Raw genomic sequence first — 20,006 nt, 5'->3', positions numbered from 1 at the left:
ATATACAAAGTTGGTGGCAACCAAAAAAAATAAACTAGTAGACCGTGCTTCACACCCAAACAAACTCCCCCCGTTCGCCGACATCCTACCTCGAGGCGTGTAGTGGAGATGAACACCCCCGCATCGTCCTACGTCTCAAGCTCATCGACTGAGGCAGACCTTCACAGTTCAAGTCCACCAGACACACCCAAGAGGTGAAGCATGCTCTCTTTCTCCGACAGCAACAACAACAACAACAACGGCAACAACAACAACAACTCGATATGGACAATTTAATAACTCTCGGCACCCAATTGCCTCTTTTTTATATAGAGCGTACAAGTCCCACCAAGCCGTAAGGAACACATACGGACGCGCCAAGCCCATCTCCACATTCGATACACCTTCTTCAACAGATCCATGGACGACTTATTCCGGCAACAGCAGCAATATGGGATGCAACGGTGATAGTCCTCTGCAGCGTAGAACCCGGCTCTCCGGTGCATTTGCAGAACTGTCGACATCTAGTCCGTCGCACACGTCGCATACCCGGACGGGAGCACGTTCGCTGATGGAGAAACTGGAGCGGGCGAAACTCGATCTGCACAGTGACAGTGACAGTGATGACAAGGTCAATGCCAATGGTTCTGGCAGGGGTATGAGATTGAGATCCTTGCATATGCGGAAGAAATCTCTAGACAATGATGAAGACGATGGGAATATCTTTCTGGCAGCGGATTCAAAGGCCAGGACACGGGAACATCGTCCGCAGGATCAAGCTCGGGATCGAAATGGATCTGTGAGGGACGACCACGACGAGACGACCAAGGATCAAGCATTAACAGCACAGGCGCAGACGCCCTCGAAACGGAAACGTGAGGTCGCGGTGAAGGTCGTCGTTCCTGCTGTAGGAAAGAGTCTGCGCGCAAGGGGAGGTGCTGATAATGAAGAGTCGTTGAGTCAACTGTCTCCGAGGTCTTTGTCTTCGTCTTCGTTATCGTCATGGTCGTCGGCATGTTCGCAATCACCGCCAGGATCACCAGGTCAGAGAATTAGCAGCAAACGGAGTCGTTTAACCAGCGCATCTTTGGACTCATCGGCCAGTTCGTCCCAGAAACCTAAACAAAGATCCAGCGTATCGATTTCGGACACCAGGGATGATGCCGAGGCAGAGAAGCGACCACTGCAGTCGCAGCAGCAGACAACCCTGAGCGCATTCTTTATGCCCAAGGCCAGCAAGGGCACCGGGATTTTGAAAGCACGGACTGGAGCTCATATCCCAACTACACACTCTGATGCAACAGCAGTATCCACAAAATCAGCCTCCTCACCCAGCTTAAAAGATCCACAGCCCAAGAAGCTCGAGCAGTTGTTTCTCGCGTTCACCAAAGACCGGACAAAATCCGCCATCCCTACCTCCTCATCAACACCGCCCAAAGGACCGTCTTCTTCGCGAGCAGCACCCCGACGTCTGCAGAGGGAGGACGAGAAATTGGCACGGTACCATTGTCCGCAATGCAAAATGCCCTATGTGTGTGGGCAGCCCGAGGACGAACAAATCCATGAGCGGTACCATCGTGGGGTTATGGGCGGGATCGATTATCCGGTATATAAGCATGAGGTCGTCGTGGCAACCTTTAGCGATTTTGAGAATGAGTCGTTTGGAGGGGGTAGAGGTGGTAGAAGGAGCAGTGGTGGAGGCACAGGGAACGCGAGAGGGGAGATGGGGATGGCGTACTCGAGGATTGTTATGGTATCGATGTCGGATGCGGGAAGAACGACGACGTCGTCGTCCTCACCGGCTGCTTCGTCGGGTTCCGGGTTTGAGAAACGAAAGGTACGTCGAAGCAATAAAACAGCAGCTGGGACATTGGATATATTTTTTTTTTCTATAATGATAATTCTGACCTTGTCTTGATTAGGTGCTGGAGGTGCTTCAGGTGGTGAACAAGGAGCTGGGATCTGTGGACTTTGACCCCGAGAAGCTGGACTCTTGCAAGGTGTTTTTGTATATCTCCAGCAAGAAGAAGGCGATTGGGTGCTTGGTAGCAGAACGGATCAAACAGGGCTTTGAGATCTTGTCCTCGGCGGAAACCATCACCACCGCCCCTGCTACGCCTTCTGGATCTTCATCTTCTCCCTCGTCGACAACGACATCGACATCAACATCGACACCGATATCTTCAGATGCCAATGACAGCGGCAATAATGCAGATACAACAACACTAACGACGCTCATGACTCCGTCCGAGCTCAAGCCAAGGGCAGGGACTGATGACGGAGGATCGGCGGTGTTCTGTAGCATCGAACCCCGACCTGCGATCTGTGGGATCAACCGGATCTGGGTCTCGGAGCAAAACCGGCGCCAGAAGATTGCGAGCCGATTGTTGGATGCGGTCCGGGAACGGTTCATCTATGCCTGTAAGCTCGAACATAAGGATCTGGCGTTCTCGCAACCGACAGGTGATGGCAAGGCCCTGGCTAGGCAGTACCTTGGAACCGACAAGTTTTTGGTCTATGTAGAGTGAACATTTGGGAGAGTAGCTTGAGCCATTGCGTCGTTTGTTGCGTTACTGGTTTTTTTTTTTTTTTTTTTTTTTTTTTTTTTTTGGATGCGAGTTGTTGGCGTTGTATATTTTTGTCACCTTTTCCTGTTTTTCTGTAGCATCTTTGTATAAATAAAAGTCATCCTCACACTCGCCATTTGACCATTAATACGCTGTAACATAACGAAGCGTAATGTGATGTAGTGTAATGTACTGTTTATAAAAAAAAAAGTGCTAAAGTTCTATGCAGATGCAGTGGAGGTGGTAGTAGTGAATGGGTTTAAAAGTACAGGATGAGAAAGAAAACAGGTGGAGGGATATGTAGAGTCTATAGAAAAAAAAAAGGAGCAGAAAGAGCGTCGTTTCTACGTGACCAAGAGGGTCTGCCCACCATACCAGGTCTCTGCACGCTTGGATGCTGTTTTAAAGTAGGTCGAATACTCAACCCCGACCAACAGCTTTGCCCTCGCCAACAACGCGCCATCCAGCAGGATCGGACCATAAGGTCCGAACCGATCCAACGTCCCCAAGCGATGATGGTCCACTCGGATCCAGTTCTGGTCATCGGCCTTCGCGAGCTCCTCAGGGTCGCGTTCGTTCGTCAGGACTAGGACTGGAAGCTTTTCTTTGGCGGGCGAAGGGGACGATGGAGAGTCCTGGCGCGGGGCAAGGGAAGAGGAGGTGGAAGGTGATGCTGAAGGGGAGCCGGAGGAGAGGAGACGTCGAGTGTGGGTGTTGAGGAGAGAGATGATGTGCTCGGTGGAGGGGTAGCACCGGTTCCAGCCATTAGGATCTGCGGGTGAGGTGATTCCGAGGCAGTGGCGGTAAAAGTCGCCTCTGCGGAGATGTACGCCGATGAATGGCCTTGTCATCCTCGTTGTTGTAGCTGTCGATGGCTGCAAAGAAGTGAAAGCCTCGGTCGTCCCGTTCTCGTTCTCATCCTTGTTCTCGTCCATGGTCTTTGAGTCTTCTTGAACAGGATCGGACGCTGAAGACGCCGGCAAGAGCTGATTCAAGATCTCATCCACAAAGGTGTGTACCTTATCCGTATACCGTAAATGCTGTCCAAATTCGACCCACGCACGATGGATCCCTCCAGGCAGCAACCGATACACATGTCCAAGGCACAAGATTTCCTGGTCCTCGTAGCCGGGCTGCTGGTACCGCTCGATGACCTTATCCATCCGCCAGCGGGACCAGATCGTTTTGTTATCGCGCTCGGGGTCCAGGAATGGGGTCGGGATCAAGGTCGGGTCGATGTTGTACCGCTGTTGGAACCGTCGGCCCGTCATGTCGATCCGTCGGTCGGCTCCATAACCGGCCTCGCTGAAGCATTTCTGAGTCGTGGGGAAGTTTACGGTGCGGATGGTCGGGATTGTCGAAGAAGGTGAGAGAAAGGGTTGGTTCGCCTGGGGTTCCCGATCGGAGGGAGAAGCTGATGACGAAGTGACAGGCACGGATGCTGTTGATGTCGATGCTGTTATGCCCTCGATCGGCGATCCGAATTGAATCCAGCGCTTCTTGTTATTAGCCCTCCTCTTCCTCGCAGCCGTCATGGCCTGATTGTCTTCCTCGTTAACAGCCCGTTTCTTCCTGCGCTTAGTATCGATGCCGTCCTGTTGTTGCTGCTGTTGTTGCTGTGACTCCGACTGGTGCAAGTGCATCGTCACCTCCGCAGAAACCCTCGACCGCTCTACGATCCCCCTCCTCGCCAAGAACGAATCCAGTTCCTCGATCTTCAACCCCGTCTGCTGCGAATAATGCTCCAGATCAAAGAACTCGGACCACTTTGTCGGCGCAGGTTCGTGCTCTCCGGAATCGCCATTCTCCACATGTACATTCGGGCTCAGGTTCGGGATCAACAACGTTCGGTTCAGAGCCTTGGCGATCATAGATCCATGCCAGATCGAGATCAGTTGGTTCGTTACGCCAGCGTAGGGAATATACATCAGGTACCGTGGATCGCCCTCTTGCACCGGCTGGGACCCGTAGTATTCGCCATCATTCTTGATCTTCTTTTGTTCATGGTCCTGGGCCTTGGATGACTTACGAGTGTTGTTGTCGGTCGAGGAGAGGGAAGGCGTGGATGTATTGATAGAGTGGACCTGACGGGCGATCTTGGACGGAATACGACGCCCTGCTCCTTTTACTTGCACATCCTGGCCCTGTTGACGCAGTTGTTGGGCTGGAGGTGCGCACCGCGGGTTCGTATCATGGGCTCCTGGTGCCCTTTGGAAGGAGGGTCGGCGGGGGGTATAGTAGCGCACAGAAGCTGCGGAGGTTGAGACGGGACGAGAATGGATGAGGAGGCAGGTGAAGAGGAAGAGGCAGCCGGTGAGCATCACCGTCAAGACCTTCAATGGTCGCAGCATGACTGAGTGTGTGCGTGAGGAATGTCTTCAAGCGGGTAGATTATGAAAGAGTAAAAAGGTGTGAAAAAAACGTGGGCAAAGGCGAAGTTTTTTTTATCAGACCCTGTGGCGGGGATCTCACACAAAAACAAAAACAAATTTGCTGCAGGTACAAAACGGTGTCAGTGGGCAAAGTCGTCTTCAAGAGAAGAGGGGGGAGAACACAAGGAAAGAAATGAGAAAATGAGCTACGAGCACATGCAGAAGCGCAATTGAGTAGAGTGGAGAGATAGAGTGAGAGGAGCTGACGATACTTTGGTGCATGAAAATATGTTATGGAGAGAAGTGCAATGAGTGTGCGCAAGCAGGATAAAGCGACGGGGAAAGGACGGGGAGAGAAGGAGAGGAGGGAGCTGGATGACAAAGAGGTAGTGAGATGGCGAGGGCGAAGGAGAGAAAAAGAGGAAGAAAGAGAGAGAGAGAGGGAAGGGGAGAGAAGGGTAACATATACCGAGTCTTCTCCTCGTCCTCATCCGTCGCTGGCTCGCGTATTTTGCCCATTTGGTTGGGCTGGGATTGGGTTGATTCACATTCATTCAGTTCGCCGTATCTCTCCTTCGAAGCGAGGCATCGTCATCCATTGGGTGTGGGTAACCGCCCCACCCGGCGGATAAAATATGGACACATTCAATCGAGCTGAGTTCTCTTTGAATTGTGCAACATCAAGGGGTTTGGTCTAAATCTTTATCTCAGACTCAGTCGATCTTTGTTCCTTTCCTTTCCCGAAGACGAGAAAGGGCTCGTTTGCCAATTGGCTGACTAACGAAACCCAGCCAGAGGCAAAATGGATGCATAGACTGTGCATGGACTGCAGTAGACCAGAGCGGTTCAACCCATTTCCCGACAAATATGTACACCAAAGTCGCACTTCTACGCCATCATGGCATATTATTCAAGTACAACACGCTAAGCTATGTATTCCAGCTCTTCACACAGTAGACTGCGCGATATACGATACAACACACATGGTTGTGGGCGGAGAAAAGGCTCGTGTTTGCGACACTAATCCCATTTGAGAGTTCTGGGATGATACGTGAAGGATAAAAAACACACACACACACACATGTACGCAAGAATGAGAGTACAAAGAGAGATATGGGGACAATTCACCTCGTTATGACTTCACATCTCTTCCTCATCCTCTTGAAAGACACGAAAGGCGAAAGCGCGTTTTGGGTTTAACCAGTTTCGTGCGGAAGAAAATGTTGCGCCACAACACGATGTGGTCTATAATGTAAATCAGTAAACCGATTATCTTCTGGCCCCCATCCATTTATTCAGCTCATGGAGAACGAAGGGATGGAGCGTAGGTTCTGAACAAGAGGGAAGGGATGTGTCTATACAACCTTGACTACAAGAATGGCGCGATACGGACGTACAATGACTGGAGAAAAAAAAAAAAAGCTTCTGCTTCCCTTGAGTCGTACAAACGCCATTTGGCACATACTTTTTTTTCTTCAAATAAAATAAAAAAGATCGACGAAAAAATACTGAACAAATAACAAGGACAGGCAAGCCAGTTTAGCCAGTTGATGCACCCAGGTATGCTCTTCGATAAGGATAAAGTCGTCCAAAAGTTCACACCTTGTTTGCTCCGCATGAATACAGCAGATGAACCGCGGATCGCGGTTTTTCGATCGATAAAACCGGGACTGAGAGAAGGATGCGAAAAGAATAAAAATAAAACTGCGCTGTTCATGATAATGATGATGTTGATGATAATGCCTACGACGCAAGGTGGCAATAGATCCTTCCAAAACCAATTTGTCCTCTATGAGGAGGACACGGCCCCGAGGGTTCCGTCCCCACTCTCTGAACAAATATTGTTTGATCCCTACTTCAATTATCTGCGGAAAGGGCGCACGCATGTACTTTGCCAGCTCTGCTGTGTAGTCCATCTTTATTATTTTTTCTTCCTATCGGGTTTACGCTCATGCCACCAACGACAATATCCGTTGAAACGCGTAGCCACACCCACATCTTTATTTGGACACACGAGACATGCAATGAAGCGTTTTGTCGACATACCATATAGAGTCAGCAACAAGGGAACGCAGGATAGATGCCCATGAGAGGGGTTTGTTCATAGTTGATGATGATGATCATAGTTCCCTGACGAAGGTATAGCATAGATACTGCAGGACAGGTTCAATAGGATTCGGGGAAATTTCGTGGGATACAGTTTGCAAAGACGATCGGAGACCAAGGTCTAGTGAATTCTCCTTGAAAACTACATACCTATCTACTGAGCAAAAAAAAAAAAAAAACGTATGCATCCTTACAAATGCACTATCTATAGGCACCAAGGACAAAAAGATACCAGAAATATAAAGGTTATACTCCCGACAGCGCCTTCTCTATTCCCTAAAGACGTGGCCGCAAAGTAAGTATGTACCATGTACGTAACAAACTAATAGGTAAAGTACAGCATGGCTCTGCAGTGGAGGAGAGACGAAGGCTCACAATTGCCACGCATAAACGTCCGCGTGTAGACTATTCCCTGCATCGTTTTTTTTTTTTTTTTTTTTTTTTTTCCCGCCATTTCACATTCTGCGACATGTACTGTACGCCTCTCCGCTTAAACGCAGAAAAAAAAAAAAAAAAAAAAACATTTTACTTCACTTCACATCGCTTATTAATTATGAAGTCCATAATATATTCCCTACGGAAGAAAGGAGAAGCAGGATAATACTTATCCATGTTTTCATTTTGGTCCTTCTTTCATGTTCTCTACACCGTGTTCTACAGTTTTCTACGACAGGTCATGTAGCTCCCGAAACACAGTTTGCGTCCGCGCGCACCGCAAAGATATCAAAGTCCTTCTGACGCCACCATTTTTTTTTTAATCTCTAATCAGTCGCGACGCGTTCATGCACGGGCTGCAAAAAACGCGTGAGGCATTTAGTCCTGGACAGTGGACGCGTGTGGCGCTCGGATAGGGACGGACGCGTGCCTGATCGTCATAGCACCGCAATCGCTCTGACAAGGAATCATGCTCGCTTTTCCGTGCATGCAAGGATGATGCCATTGCAGCTGAACCGCGAATGTCGAAACCGGACACTCAATTTTCCTTTCTGTATGTTCCTTTGTCCATCCTTTGCAAGCATTGATAATGGCCAGAGCATATGGGCTTTTTGTTCAACTCGTTTTTTTCTTTATTGTGTTATACAGGTAGATTCGAAGAGGAAGGAGCAAAAGAACTTGATGCTGTAAAGCGAAAGGAGGTGAGAAGGTGGAGACCGAGATATAAAAAGGGGAGGCACTACCCCGGTCCATGAGATACCTTTTCTTTCTTTCTCCATTTTAGCTCCGTAGCGCGATTGTTGATTATTCTTAATAATGGTAATAGTCCTTGCTGAAGCTGGGATCCTGAATGAAAGCAGCCAATACCTTGCTTCCAGTTTGCAGGAGAGGATGACCAGCAACACTATAAAGATATCACAAAAAAAAGCGTATAATCTTAGACAAACCCATACCTCAAAGCACATGTCTCTGCATCAATGCATTCGGCACCGACGCAGGGCACCTGCATTTGGATCCCGTCGTGTTCAGTAGCATGATATCACATGCACTTACATCTGCAAGAAGCGCTCTAGTCCCTCACGGCGCTGCTCAATGACCTCGTCCGTGAAACGGTTAGTGAAGACCTTTCCGGGAAGTGGGGGGATGTTAACTCTGGACGACTCGCGCTCCAATACGTCCCTGAACCACTCAAAGTCGGAGTAGCGGCGTCGAACAGACGAATTCTTCAGTTTGAACGCAGGGATGTTGGTCTACACGTATTCCATTATAAAAAAAATTGGAGTGTGAGTAGATCGACTCTCTATTTTTCCCTCGCGTTCAATTTCTTCTTTCTCCTGCTTCTTCCCAAAGTCTGGATAGCAAACGAGTAGTCGCAGAGTAGGTCAAGCAGGAAGTGATGTGGTTGCTGCTTGCTTCCTTTGCTGCATGATGGTGTCAAGAGATCCTTGTCACAGATGCACCAAAAGGAGATACAATGTACAAAACGGGCTGGGCTGGTGCTGGTCATGCGGAAAAGCAGAAGGAAAAAAAAAGATGTTCGCTTTGCAACTTACTCGGCAGACAATCTCATAATCAGTAAACATCTTGCGGGCAACACCTGGCATGGCGAAATAGGAGGCGAAATAGGAGGCAAGGGAGATAGGCCCTGGTCAGTCGGCAACTCAGCGCTTGGCGACGCAGCCAGGAAGAAAGAAAAAAAAAATAGCAGGGCATGATGGGCACCCATCCCGAGCATGACTCTCCTCCTTGCATATCATTCCTGACCTGTCCTGTCCTGCTATGTTTGCACTGTTGCTGATGGTCCGCAATGCCGTCATATTCCTTTGACCTGTCTCCATCTACCCCATGGATATCACATCTTTTTCCTTTTTTTTTTTTTTTCCTTCTCAGACTTCCATCTCAGTCCAATTTTTTTTTTTGACGCTGCCGACGCCACTTTCTCACGTTTCCCTTATTCGCAGTGTCGGCGTTAAAACTGGCGACGGGAGTAGGAGTGCTGGTGTGGACCGGGAGCGAGAAAAAGAAGGACCGTAGGAAAGAAAGAGAGCGGCATGGAAGATACGGTGAAGGAACAGAGACAAGCAAGGGAAGTGGGCCGAAGTTGATGATGGCGTTTGTCCGGGTTGGTGAGATATGATCAATGCGGGGTTATCGGCTCTCCTTACCGTGGTTCTGGGGGTTCCTGACCTCAATCTCCAAAAAGTTCTCGGGTTCGCCATAGATGTCGTCCAGAGTCTGGGGCTTCGATTGCCTATGTGAGAGTACAACAACAGAGGGGTCAATACACATGATACTACTCCATTGGTACAACTATTGGACCTTTCCGTATCTTCTTGAATAACATACAGGCGAGAGTGCTCGTCAAAGGCACGGTGGTGTGCAGCGCTTGGAGAGTTCATGTTGGAAAGTGCGGAGTCCAAGGTCTGGCCTGTTCAAAGGGAAAGGAAAGAACGAGAAGGGGGAGGATGCGAAAAGAGTTGAAGAATGACTCAACAGGAATGAACGGCAATGGAAAGAAGCGAACGGGATAGCCCAGAAAAGCCGACCGCTAACCCGCAGGAATTGCATGATTTTCCTCCTCTCACCAAGCCACATTGTGTGCTTCCTTGGTGCCATTTTTTTTTCTGCTTGCGCCGAAGCTGATCAGCCCTCCTCTTCATGCTCCTTTTTGGTCGACTCTCTTCGAGATCCTCATTCCTCGCCCGGATCGCCGCCGCACCTTTATACTCGTTAGCACGCACAACAGAACCAGCAGGATTAGCAGTATCTGGAGCAGGACCATTGAGAACATCGACGCATCTTGGGAGCAAAGCAACTATCAAACACACAAGGACAGCTTTCTATTCAACAGGCGCCACCATGGCCGAGCACAATGACACGCCCGCCCCTGCTGGCTTCAAAAAAGTCACTGAGGGAAAGGCTACGATTCTATTCCCAGACACCAATGAAGTCTTTTATAACCCCATCCAGGAATTCAACCGTGATATCTCCATTGCGGCCATTCGCACCTGGGATGAGATCTTTCAGGAGGAACGAAGTGCCAGGCTTACGGAGAAGAAGGCCCGCAGAGAGGCCAATGCTGCCAAAAGAGCTCAGGAGGGTCTGGAGCCATTGCCTGAGAAGGAATACCCTGAAGGAGTCGATCCAACAGCACCACGCGGAATTACCATTCTCGAAGCACTTTCGGCCTCTGGACTGAGATCGATTCGATATGCAAAGGAAATCCCCAATGTCAAACACATTTTAACCAACGACCTCGAAGCCGATGCTGTGGCCTCGATCAAGCGCAACGCAGATTTTAACGGAATCAGCTCCGATCTGCTGCAACCCCACAAGGGAGACGCCATGTAAGGAGAGCACAGCACAACACAATTGATGGATCAACAGATTGAAAGATCAATCGAGAGTAAAAGAAGCAATTGCTCATGGTCAACCATAATCTTCACTTATTGTTACAGCGACGTTCTTTACCAGCACCGGGACCCATTGAAGCGCTACGATGTCATTGATCTGGATCCCTATGGAACGGCATCTCCCTTTATCGATGGAGCAGTCCAGGCGGTGTCAGACGGAGGTAAGTCCCAGGCGCTTTCCCTAACCTTATCAGGACTGGAATCGTCAAGATACTTACCTTAGCATTCATTAATCTACTATGTACTAGGATTGCTTTGTGTTACATGCACGGATCTCGGCGTTCTCGCTGGGAGTAACTACACGGAGACATGGTACGCTACTGGGAGCAAAAATTATGGTCAGGGTACGACATGCTGAAAAGGAACAGAAAGAGATCACCTTTACCAACTCAAATTTTTCAATATTACCTATTAGCTTTGCGAAGTATGGAGGACACCCAGTCAAAGCGGACTTCTGCCACGAGGTTGCACTTCGCCTTGTTCTCAGCACTCTTTCTACATCGGCAGCACGTTACAAACGACACATTGTTCCCATGGTGTCTCTGAGCATCGACTATTACCTTCGAGTTTTCGTCCGCGTCTATTCTTCTGCAGCAGAGGTCAAGATGGTTGCCAGGTAACAATGATATTTCATCGTGGAGTTCTACATTTTCGTCCCATGCTCCCAAACGATATACTGACCAGCGATTTGATGAATTACATAGCAAAACATGTTTAGCATATGTCTGTTCAGGGTGTCAGTCGACTTACACGCAATCACTTGGAAAGATCTCAGAGTCGGCCAAAGGCAACAAAAAATTTGGCGTCAACACCGGACCACCAGTGGATCAGCACTGTGAACACTGCGGGAGCAAGTTTCATGTACGCCCGATTCTTTGAACAGCGCACAGTTCATTTTCTGACTGGCAACTTGAGTGGGATGCTGACATATGGCTATGCTTTATTTCAACTTGTTCGGTTTGTTAGGTCGCAGGTCCAATGTGGGGCAAGGAACTTCATTCTGTGGCTTTTATTGAACGCATGCTGAAGCATGTCAAGGATGCCTCAGCATTGTACAAGACCCAGCCTCGTATTTTGGGAATGCTCTCGGTTTGCAAGGAGGAGATCGAGGCACCATTCTATTACACTGCCAACGGCTTATCAGGGACAGTTCACTGCACCAGCATTCCACTTCTCAAAGTCATGTATGTCGCAGCAAATCATCTTTGCAACGGGAAATACAACATCTTTATACGAAAATCAACGCCGTGGTTTATTATATTTATTTTTTTAACTTTTGAATTCGTTTAGTTCTGCCCTTCTTCATCAGGGATATGAAGTTTCGGGATCGCATGCTTGTCAGGGATCTATCAAGACAAATGCACTGCCTTCTGCTCTCTGGGATATCATGAGATCGTGGGTAAAGTTGAACCCGGTCAAGAACGTCAAACCCCAGTCGCCTGCAGGCAGGATCTTGGCGGTAGAGCCAAAGACGATTGCCGATTTTGAGATGCATCCAGGCGCTAAGTCCGAGTCGCGGAAAAATAACCTTGTACGCTATCAGATGAACCCTACCAAGAACTGGGGTCCACAGGCCAGAGCCGGCGGTGGCAACAAGCGCAAAGCGTAAGTGGTGACAAAAAAAAGATCCTTTTCTCCCTCTTTCTCTGTGGCTCATGGACTCATTGACTAATAATAGGTAACTTCTCTGGGCAATTGTCTTAATTTTTTATATGTTAGTGAGGAAGATGACGGTTCCCAGAGCGCAGAAGGTAGCCAACCTGAGAAGACCGTCAGAATTGATAGCGAGCGTGCCGAGAAGAAGGACGAATAAACAATACGGTTTCTGAACCATCTCATCGACTAATGCTCTTGTGGATTGTGAAAGAGTTTGAAGACGGACCAGTTGCCCTGCAGCAGAGTTGGGTTTGTGGATGTTTGAAGGGGAGCATATGTGCGTCGTACATGTACATGTATTATACATGAATGTACCTATATTGACCACGAGCGTCTCGTTTGCGTACGTCCACGGGGTATGCTCATGCTCATGTACAAATTTCGACAGAGCTGATTGGTTGTTCTTGAGACCGTTACTATTCTTGCGTTAAAGTTTACCCGGTAGCGCAAAATCATCGGTGATACGCCGAGGAGTAGTCTAAGAAGGAGGCCATATCCGGGATATCAAGAAATAGCTTATGTGGAAGAGGCGCAGAAGGAACTGTCATCACCATCACCATCACCATCGCCATTGCCATCGCCTCTAGAGCCCACAGAGTGTTTATGGTCCATTGACTAACATGCCCCAGGGTAGCAATTTAGCCGGATGGAACCAGGGTGAATATTTGCCCATGATCTGATAACGATTCACACGGTTTGCCCTTCTTTTTTACCCAGAAGGAGGAGAGGATACAAAGTTGGTGTAGCCATGGCTGCTATTGAGCATGACGAGGGACAAGCAAGATAGACGAATAGGGTAGTGTTCTTGGTCTTTTTTGTTCCCTTGGCGAGAGCAATATGTAGAACGATTCATTCAAAGATTTCGTTTCCATAAAAGACCCACAAATAAAAAAGAAAAGAGTTGTAACTGTAGCCTTCTTTTCTTTAAAGTTTTTTTTTTTTTTTTTTTCTGCAGCGATTTACCCAGCCCTTTCTTTCTTTGGAAGCTGGGGAAATGACATGAGAGGTGTGTGCGATAGGTGAGGTGTTACACCATGCGGCTAATGCTGCCCCCCCCCCCCCCTCGTATCTTATGTATCATTCATCCGTACGCGACGGCATAAAGTATCGGCTGTATGGAAGCAACAGCGAGCACAGTGCAGATGAAAAGGAAGAATACAGGAAGGAGGTTGCCCATGCTTCATCTACACAGCACGCAAACACGCCGTCTACGGAAGAACTGACCCGAAAAGGATATTGTTTGTAAGGGTATGAAGGGGAGGCGCAGGGCCAGAACGGTCCAGAGAAGAGAGGAGGGGGTGGGGGATGCAGGAATTGCGCAGACGAAAAGAATCGATCAGGTTTTTAATCCAACAGGAAAACTTTTTCCAGCTGGACACCCTGTTTTATTTTCATTTATTTTTATTTATTTTTATTATTTCAATTTACTCCGCCTGCTCTGGTGCCTGTTTGCCAAGGACCGCTGCCAAGGATGACAGGACGTCCTCGCCGGAAGAATGAGCCTGCAGGCAGCAGTCTGGTGCATGTCCTGTCCTGTAAACGACCTCAAATGTGGATGCATGTAGTCTATGCACTGCTGTGGTTGTGGATCTGCAAATAAGCATACACCGCATACACCGCATAGTCTACACACAAATCAAGAGGGGAGGTGGATGTCTCTGCTCTTCCGCCTAATGGATGCGGCCCAAAAGAAGAAAAGAAGCGCCCAAGAGCGCAAACAACAAAAACAACAACCCCCCCATTACAAAAACGCACTTTTGTCGTAGTCCCCCCCCCCCAAAACGCCCTTCACCTCTTTCTCTCTCTTTCTCTCTCTCTCTCTCTCTCTCTCTCTCTCTCTCTCTTTTCTCATTCACTCGCTTCATTGGACATTTGGATTCATTTGAAGCAGAGAAAAGTCCAGAAGCGTCTTCACTCTTCCCTCATTCTCTCTCCCCCCTCCCCTCTCCCCTCTCCCCTCCCCCTCTCTAATACTCCAGCGAACTGATTCCAAGTGTTGAGTGAATCACGCCGCTGCATCGCATTTCACACTTCACACCTACCTCATTCCCTTTATTAATAAGCTACCCTAATATATCCCTATATATCCCTAATATATCGATCTTTATTTTCCCGGGGATAATATTTTACCTATCCCCCTCCCACAACCCTCCCACACACGACCCTCTCTTTCACCATGAAGCTATTCAAGCGCAAGGAGAAGCCTATCCCCCCGATCCCAGAGCCAGGGACCAACCCTGGCGTCTGTCCTGAACTTTCAGCCTCGATCCTCTCCCGCCTCACCTTCGCATGGGTCCAACCCCTGATGACCCTGGGCTCCAAGCGCCCGCTCGAGAAGGAGGACATTTGGGAGCTCACCGAACGGCGACGCGCCGCCTACATCGCAACACTCTTCCGTGAATGTTGGGCTCGCGAGGTCGCCAAGGGCAGAGCCAGTGTTGAGGCTCAGAAGAATAAAGGGGTCGATGGTGATGGTGATCAGAAGGGGATGAACAAGAAGAAGAACGAGAAGGTGTATAATCCCAAGCTGTGGAAGGCATTGAACAACACCTTTTTATGGCAATTCTGGTCCGCTGGTATTCTCAAGGTCTTTGGTGATTCCTTCCAGGTATGTTGAGAATCTTGTATCTGGGAAAGAGAGAAGGCGAGGAAGAAAGAGTGAGATGTTGGATCGATCCTTCTTCATCTCTTCCTTGTTCGTTGCTGCCTCTCCTCGTTGTGCAGCAATGCAGGAACACCGCTTTGATCCGTTAACTGACCTCTATTTATTCTTTTGAAATGAAAAAAAAAAAAAAAAAAACTCCCCCTGGGATATAGTCATTCCAACCCATGGTGACCAAGGCCATCATCAAGTTCGTTCAAACTAGGTAAGAACATCGACAGCTACTTTTTTTTTTTTTTTTTTTTATATTTTTTTCCTACCAAAGGATCGAACATTCGGCGGAAAATTGATAAATTTCTCTTCATTTTTTTAACGTTGTTCATTCTATCCAGTGTAAACGATCGTAAAATAGGTATCGAGGCACCTCCTCTGTGGCACGGCATCTTGATGGCGCTCGGTCTCTACGTCATGGGTGTTCTCTCAACCCTGTGCCTCCACCAGTTCTGGCAACGCTCGACCAGCACCGGTGTCGGCGTCCGTACGTCGCTCATCACTACCATCTACCGTAAGGGTCTCGTCCTCAGCTCCAAGGCCAAGCAAGACTTCTCGACGGGCAAGATCACGAATTTGATGTCGACAGACACGACGCGTCTCGATCTCCTGGCGGGCTATTTCCATATCCTCTGGACCGCACCCCTCATGGTCATCGTCATCCTCATTCTGTTGATCGTCAATTTGGGCCCGACTGCGCTCGTCGGATTCGTGTTCTTGGTCATGTTTGGTCCGATCCAGGCCCGTATTGTCCAATCGCTCTCGGTGATCCGCCGCAAGTCTACGCTCATTACCGATGCCCGTGTCAAGCTCACGCAGGAGGTCCTCCAGGGAATGCGTGTGATCAAGTTCTATGGATGGGAGGAGGCGTTCCTGAGCAAACTTGAGGATCTGCGCACGAAGGAACTGAAGTACGTCCGGACGTTGTTGATCTCTCGCTCCGGCATTGCGGCCGTTAACTTGACCGTGCCCGTAATTGCGGCCACGCTGACGTTTGTGGCGTACTCGTTGACGGGACACGAACTCTCGGCCGACATCGTGTTCTCGTCCCTGTCGCTGTTCAACATTATGAGGATGCCCCTGATGATCTTCCCACAGGTCGTCTCGGCCATGGTCGATGCCCTGGTATCGATCCGTCGTATCGAGGAGATGTTGTTGGCAGGGGAACTTGAGGAGCTCCCACCGATGGACCCCGATGCCGAGTTTGCAATCTCTGTCACGAATGGAGTCTTCATGTGGGACACGACCCTCAAGGCCCTGACCATGGAGGACCTCCAGAAGCGTGAGAAGGAGGAACGGAAGCGAAGCGCAAACAAGAAGGAGCAGAAGAAGGAGGAGAAGAAGGAGCTCAAGCAGAAGGAGCGCGCGGAGAAGAAGGCGATCAAGAAATTGGCCAAGGCCCGTAACATCTCGGAACTCGAGGCAGAGAAGCTGTTCAGGGATAGTCAGCATGAAAAGTCGATCTCGGAGCACTCGAGCGAGACGATGTCGGTGCAGGAAAAGATGTTGACGAAGCTGTCGGAGAAGGATCCCTCGCCCGACACAGAGTCGATCCTGTCGGTCACCCCTGAGAACAGCGATGATGGTCAGGAAGGATCCGTTCATTCGGAGGATAAGGGCTCGTTCTCGCTGAAGAACATTGACCTCAAGATCCCTCGTGGTCAGCTCGTCGCGATCGTCGGAGCTGTCGGAAGCGGAAAGTCGTCGTTGCTGAACGCGCTGGTCGGGGAGATGAGAAAGACGGGCGGCCAGATGGAGTACGGTGGCTCGATCGGATACTGTCCCCAGTCAGCCTGGATCCAGAACGCGACCGTCAAGGACAACATCCTCTTTGGCCTGCCCTTCGATGAGGCCCGGTATCTGCAGGTGCTCAAGGACTGCGCGCTCGAGCGCGATATTCAGATCTTGCCCGATGGCGACCAGACCGAGATTGGAGAACGCGGTATCAACCTTTCAGGAGGCCAGAAGCAGCGTGTCAACATTGCGCGTGCAGTCTATTTCGATGCGGATGTCGTCTTGCTGGACGATCCCCTGTCGGCCGTCGATGCTCATGTGGGCAAGTACCTGTTCAAGAACTGTATCATGGGTGCGCTCCAGGGCAAGACCCGTGTGCTGGTGACCCATCAGCTTCATGTTCTGCCCCAGGTCGATTATGTAATCTGTATGAAGGATGGAGAGATTGTCGAGCGCGGAACGTTTAACGAGCTGATGGCGAATGCTGGAGAGTTCTCGTCGCTGATGAAGGCCCATGGTGGTATCGAGGATATTGAACCAGACTTGGAAGAAGCCGTGGATGAGCAGAGCGTCGACCCTGCGATCACGGCCGGTGCTGAGAAGGCTCTGGAGGGAGGGTCTGGCGAGAAGAAGGATGTGGGCGAGAAGGAGAAGGATGCTAAGGACGCCAAACCAAAGGGACTGATGTCACAGGAGGAGCGTGCGACGGGTTCGGTCTCTGGATCGATCTACATGGACTATGTTAATGCTGCAGGCGGTATGTACCTCCTGCCACTGCTCTTGTTCTTGCTCATCATCACCCAGGTCGCCAAAGTCGGGTATGTATCCTTAAAAGTCGTTGTTTATTGAAAGCAAATAGGACAGCACTGTTCATTCGAAACACTAACGTCGCTGTTGTTTATCAAAATACAGAACCGATCTTTGGCTGAGTTGGTGGACCGCGGATCGGTTCCATGAGAGCCACAAGTTCTACATGGTGCTCTATGCCGTCTGGGGCATCGCCCAGGGTGTCTTCCAGTTCATCAACGGTTTCTACTTCTCTCTTGGTGGTGCGCGTGCCGCCAAGGTCTTGCACCAGAAGGCTCTCAAGAACATCTTCCGGGCTCCCTCCTCATTCTTTGACACGACTCCTCTCGGTCGCATCATCAACCGATTCTCCAAGGACGTGGATGCGTGCGATAACCTGCTGAGCGAATCCTACAGAATGTTCACAGGAACGGCCTCGATCGTGCTCTCGACCTTTATCCTGATCTCGGTCATCTTCCCGTACTTCCTTATCCCACTGGTGCCGATGTTGATCTTCTACTATTATGCGGCGATCTACTACCGAGCCTCGTCGCGTGAGCTCAAACGTCTGGACTCGATCTTGCGTTCGTCGCTGTATGCACATTTCTCGGAGACGTTGAGCGGATTGGCGACCATTCGGGCGTACCGTGTTCAGGATCGATTTATGGAGAATAACGAGTACTTCATTGATATGGAGAACCGACCGTACTTTATGAGTTACTCGATCCAGCGATGGTTGGGCGTTCGTTTAGAGACGATTGCGAATACGTTGGTGCTCTGTACGTCGCTGCTGGGAGTTTGTGGACGGTATAACATCGACGCTGCGACGATCGGTCTTGTGCTGAGTTACTCGATGAGCGTTACTGGAACCTTCAACTGGTGTGTCCGTCAGTATGCTGAAGTCGTAAGTCTGCTTGTTCTTTCTCTCGTGTTGTCTCTGTTCTGTTCTGTTCTGTTCTGTTCTGTTCTGCTCTGTTCTGTTCAAGATCGGAGACCAAACAATTTGATCTAATCCATTATCCAATTTTGCTTTTATTCCATCGTATGTATGTAGGAAAACAACATGAACGCGGTTGAACGTTTGCACCATTACGCTGACAAGCTCCAGGTGGAGGCGGCCGCGATCGTTCCCGACAACCGTCCAGACGAATCGTGGCCTCGCACAGGAGCGATCTCGATCCGCAATTTGGAGATGCGCTACCGTCCCGAGCTGCCCTCGGTCCTGCATGATCTCTCGCTCGACATTCAGGGCGGGGAGAAGATCGGAGTCGTCGGACGCACAGGTGCCGGCAAATCCTCCATTATGATGGCGCTCTTCCGTCTGGTCGAGCCCACGAAGGGCACGATGGTGATTGATGGAGTTGATATCTGCAAGATCGGACTCTTTGACCTGCGCACACGGTTGGCGATCATCCCTCAGGACCCCGTCTTGTTTAGCGGTACCATTCGCTCAAACCTCGATCCATTCGAGAAGCGAACGGATCAAGAACTCTGGGAGGTTCTGGAGAGATCGGATCTGAAGAACTACGTGATCTCGTGCGACGGAGGATTGGATTCACAAGTGAGCGAGTTTGGCGAGAACCTGAGTGTGGGCCAGCGACAGCTGTTGTGTCTTGCAAGGGCGATGTTGACACACGCTCGGGTGATCATCATGGACGAGGCGACGGCGTCGGTCGATGTGGCGACGGATGTGATGCTCCAGAAGGCCATCCGGGTGGACTTTGCGAATTCGACGGTGCTGACGATTGCGCATCGGTTGAACACGGTGATCGATTACTCGCGTGTGCTCGTGTTGGACCATGGAGAGATCAAGGAGTTTGATACGCCTGCGAACCTGTTGAGCAGACCGGACTCGGTGTTCTCGAGCATGGTCGACGAGACCGGACCGGCGAACGCGACGCTGTTGAGGAGTCTGGCGAGTGCGGCAGCAGCGGGGAATACGATTAATGTAGAGGAGGTGCTGCTGACGCCCAGTGCGGGTGTCGTAGGCGACAAGGAGGAGTTCTTGGACGAGAAGGCCGAGATTGAGGAGCAGGGCTACAGGGTGTAGAGGACACCCCCGTTTACTACTTAACTACTTAGTTAATAGCATCGTCTTTACTATCTATATTCGCATAATAATATCACCTTTAATTATCACTACCATCGAATCATCAATCAACATCGCTGCGAATACAACCAGGAAGACGAGGTGACAAAGCGGGTTTGTTGTGCAGCATGAAAAGGGCTGCATTGCATGATCGCCAAAAAAAAAAAAAAAAAAAAAGAGACCAAACCAAACCAAACCAAACCAAACCATGCTTCG

General features: G+C 49.7%; 6 protein-coding genes across 6 annotated transcripts; 4 read left to right on the top strand and 2 right to left on the bottom strand.

Moving 5' to 3' along the window:
* The first annotated feature begins 53 nt into the window (after positions 1 to 53).
* Positions 54 to 2,556, top strand: BC939DRAFT_496653 (uncharacterized protein). The gene is made up of 3 exons (XM_051559690.1): positions 54 to 194; positions 313 to 1,816; positions 1,902 to 2,556. Exons 1-3 carry the CDS (start codon positions 109 to 111, stop codon positions 2,505 to 2,507), a joined length of 2,196 nt encoding a protein of 731 aa, XP_051407522.1. The 5' UTR covers positions 54 to 108; the 3' UTR covers positions 2,508 to 2,556.
* A 179-nt stretch (positions 2,557 to 2,735) lies between these two features.
* Positions 2,736 to 4,137, bottom strand: BC939DRAFT_465909 (uncharacterized protein). Its single transcript, XM_051557581.1, has one exon. It carries the CDS (start codon positions 4,079 to 4,081, stop codon positions 2,891 to 2,893), a length of 1,191 nt encoding a protein of 396 aa, XP_051407521.1. The 5' UTR covers positions 4,082 to 4,137; the 3' UTR covers positions 2,736 to 2,890.
* Positions 4,138 to 8,067: 3,930 nt separating this feature from the next.
* On the bottom strand, positions 8,068 to 10,091 carry BC939DRAFT_465902 (sorting nexin-3). Its single transcript, XM_051557580.1, has 4 exons — positions 9,625 to 10,091; positions 9,013 to 9,056; positions 8,513 to 8,709; positions 8,068 to 8,363 (listed from the first exon to the last, which is right to left on the bottom strand). The coding sequence occupies exons 1-4, from the start codon at positions 9,746 to 9,748 to the stop codon at positions 8,270 to 8,272; spliced, it is 459 nt and encodes a 152-aa protein (XP_051407520.1). The 5' UTR covers positions 9,749 to 10,091; the 3' UTR covers positions 8,068 to 8,269.
* A 227-nt stretch (positions 10,092 to 10,318) lies between these two features.
* On the top strand, positions 10,319 to 12,481 carry BC939DRAFT_485207 (N2,N2-dimethylguanosine tRNA methyltransferase; the record flags this gene model as incomplete). Its single annotated transcript, XM_051559293.1, has 7 exons — positions 10,319 to 10,806; positions 10,918 to 11,033; positions 11,121 to 11,184; positions 11,288 to 11,488; positions 11,577 to 11,733; positions 11,839 to 12,056; positions 12,163 to 12,481. The coding sequence occupies 7 exons, from the start codon at positions 10,319 to 10,321 to the stop codon at positions 12,479 to 12,481; spliced, it is 1,563 nt and encodes a 520-aa protein (XP_051407519.1).
* A 248-nt stretch (positions 12,482 to 12,729) lies between these two features.
* On the top strand, positions 12,730 to 13,028 carry BC939DRAFT_465898 (uncharacterized protein). Its single transcript, XM_051557579.1, has one exon. It carries the CDS (start codon positions 12,786 to 12,788, stop codon positions 12,957 to 12,959), a length of 174 nt encoding a protein of 57 aa, XP_051407518.1. The 5' UTR covers positions 12,730 to 12,785; the 3' UTR covers positions 12,960 to 13,028.
* Positions 13,029 to 14,377: 1,349 nt separating this feature from the next.
* BC939DRAFT_465896 (P-loop containing nucleoside triphosphate hydrolase protein) lies at positions 14,378 to 19,954 on the top strand. The gene is made up of 5 exons (XM_051557578.1): positions 14,378 to 15,136; positions 15,346 to 15,395; positions 15,523 to 17,733; positions 17,828 to 18,605; positions 18,756 to 19,954. Exons 1-5 carry the CDS (start codon positions 14,705 to 14,707, stop codon positions 19,749 to 19,751), a joined length of 4,467 nt encoding a protein of 1,488 aa, XP_051407517.1. The 5' UTR covers positions 14,378 to 14,704; the 3' UTR covers positions 19,752 to 19,954.
* Positions 19,955 to 20,006: the final 52 nt, after the last annotated feature.

This window comes from Gamsiella multidivaricata (assembly GCF_025024155.1).
Source record: "Gamsiella multidivaricata strain RSA 2152 chromosome Unknown BC939scaffold_93, whole genome shotgun sequence".
Taxonomy (NCBI): domain Eukaryota; kingdom Fungi; phylum Mortierellomycota; class Mortierellomycetes; order Mortierellales; family Mortierellaceae; genus Gamsiella; species Gamsiella multidivaricata.
Note: the sequence above shows the minus strand (reverse complement) of the source record. Positions and strands in the feature narration are given on the sequence as shown.

Bases quoted from the DNA above. Each gene is read 5' to 3' on its own strand.
- BC939DRAFT_496653 (XM_051559690.1), top strand. From the start codon at position 109: ATGAACACCCCCGCATCGTCCTACGTCTCAAGCTCATCGACTGAGGCA. The intron at 195-312 runs GTGAAGCATGCT...TTTTTTATATAG, and splicing joins CCACCAGACACACCCAAGAG to AGCGTACAAGTCCCACCAAG. The intron at 1,817-1,901 runs GTACGTCGAAGC...TGTCTTGATTAG, and splicing joins CCGGGTTTGAGAAACGAAAG to GTGCTGGAGGTGCTTCAGGT.
- BC939DRAFT_465902 (XM_051557580.1), bottom strand. From the start codon at position 9,748: ATGTGTATTGACCCCTCTGTTGTTGTACTCTCACATAGGCAATCGAAG. The intron at 9,057-9,624 runs GTAAGGAGAGCC...TCGCCATGCCAG, and splicing joins CAGGAACCCCCAGAACCACG to GTGTTGCCCGCAAGATGTTT. The intron at 8,710-9,012 runs GTAAGTTGCAAA...GAATACGTGTAG, and splicing joins ATTATGAGATTGTCTGCCGA to ACCAACATCCCTGCGTTCAA.
- BC939DRAFT_465898 (XM_051557579.1), top strand. From the start codon at position 12,786: ATGTTTGAAGGGGAGCATATGTGCGTCGTACATGTACATGTATTATAC.
- BC939DRAFT_465909 (XM_051557581.1), bottom strand. From the start codon at position 4,081: ATGACGGCTGCGAGGAAGAGGAGGGCTAATAACAAGAAGCGCTGGATT.
- BC939DRAFT_465896 (XM_051557578.1), top strand. From the start codon at position 14,705: ATGAAGCTATTCAAGCGCAAGGAGAAGCCTATCCCCCCGATCCCAGAG. The intron at 15,396-15,522 runs GTAAGAACATCG...CATTCTATCCAG, and splicing joins ATCAAGTTCGTTCAAACTAG to TGTAAACGATCGTAAAATAG. The intron at 17,734-17,827 runs GTATGTATCCTT...ATCAAAATACAG, and splicing joins ACCCAGGTCGCCAAAGTCGG to AACCGATCTTTGGCTGAGTT.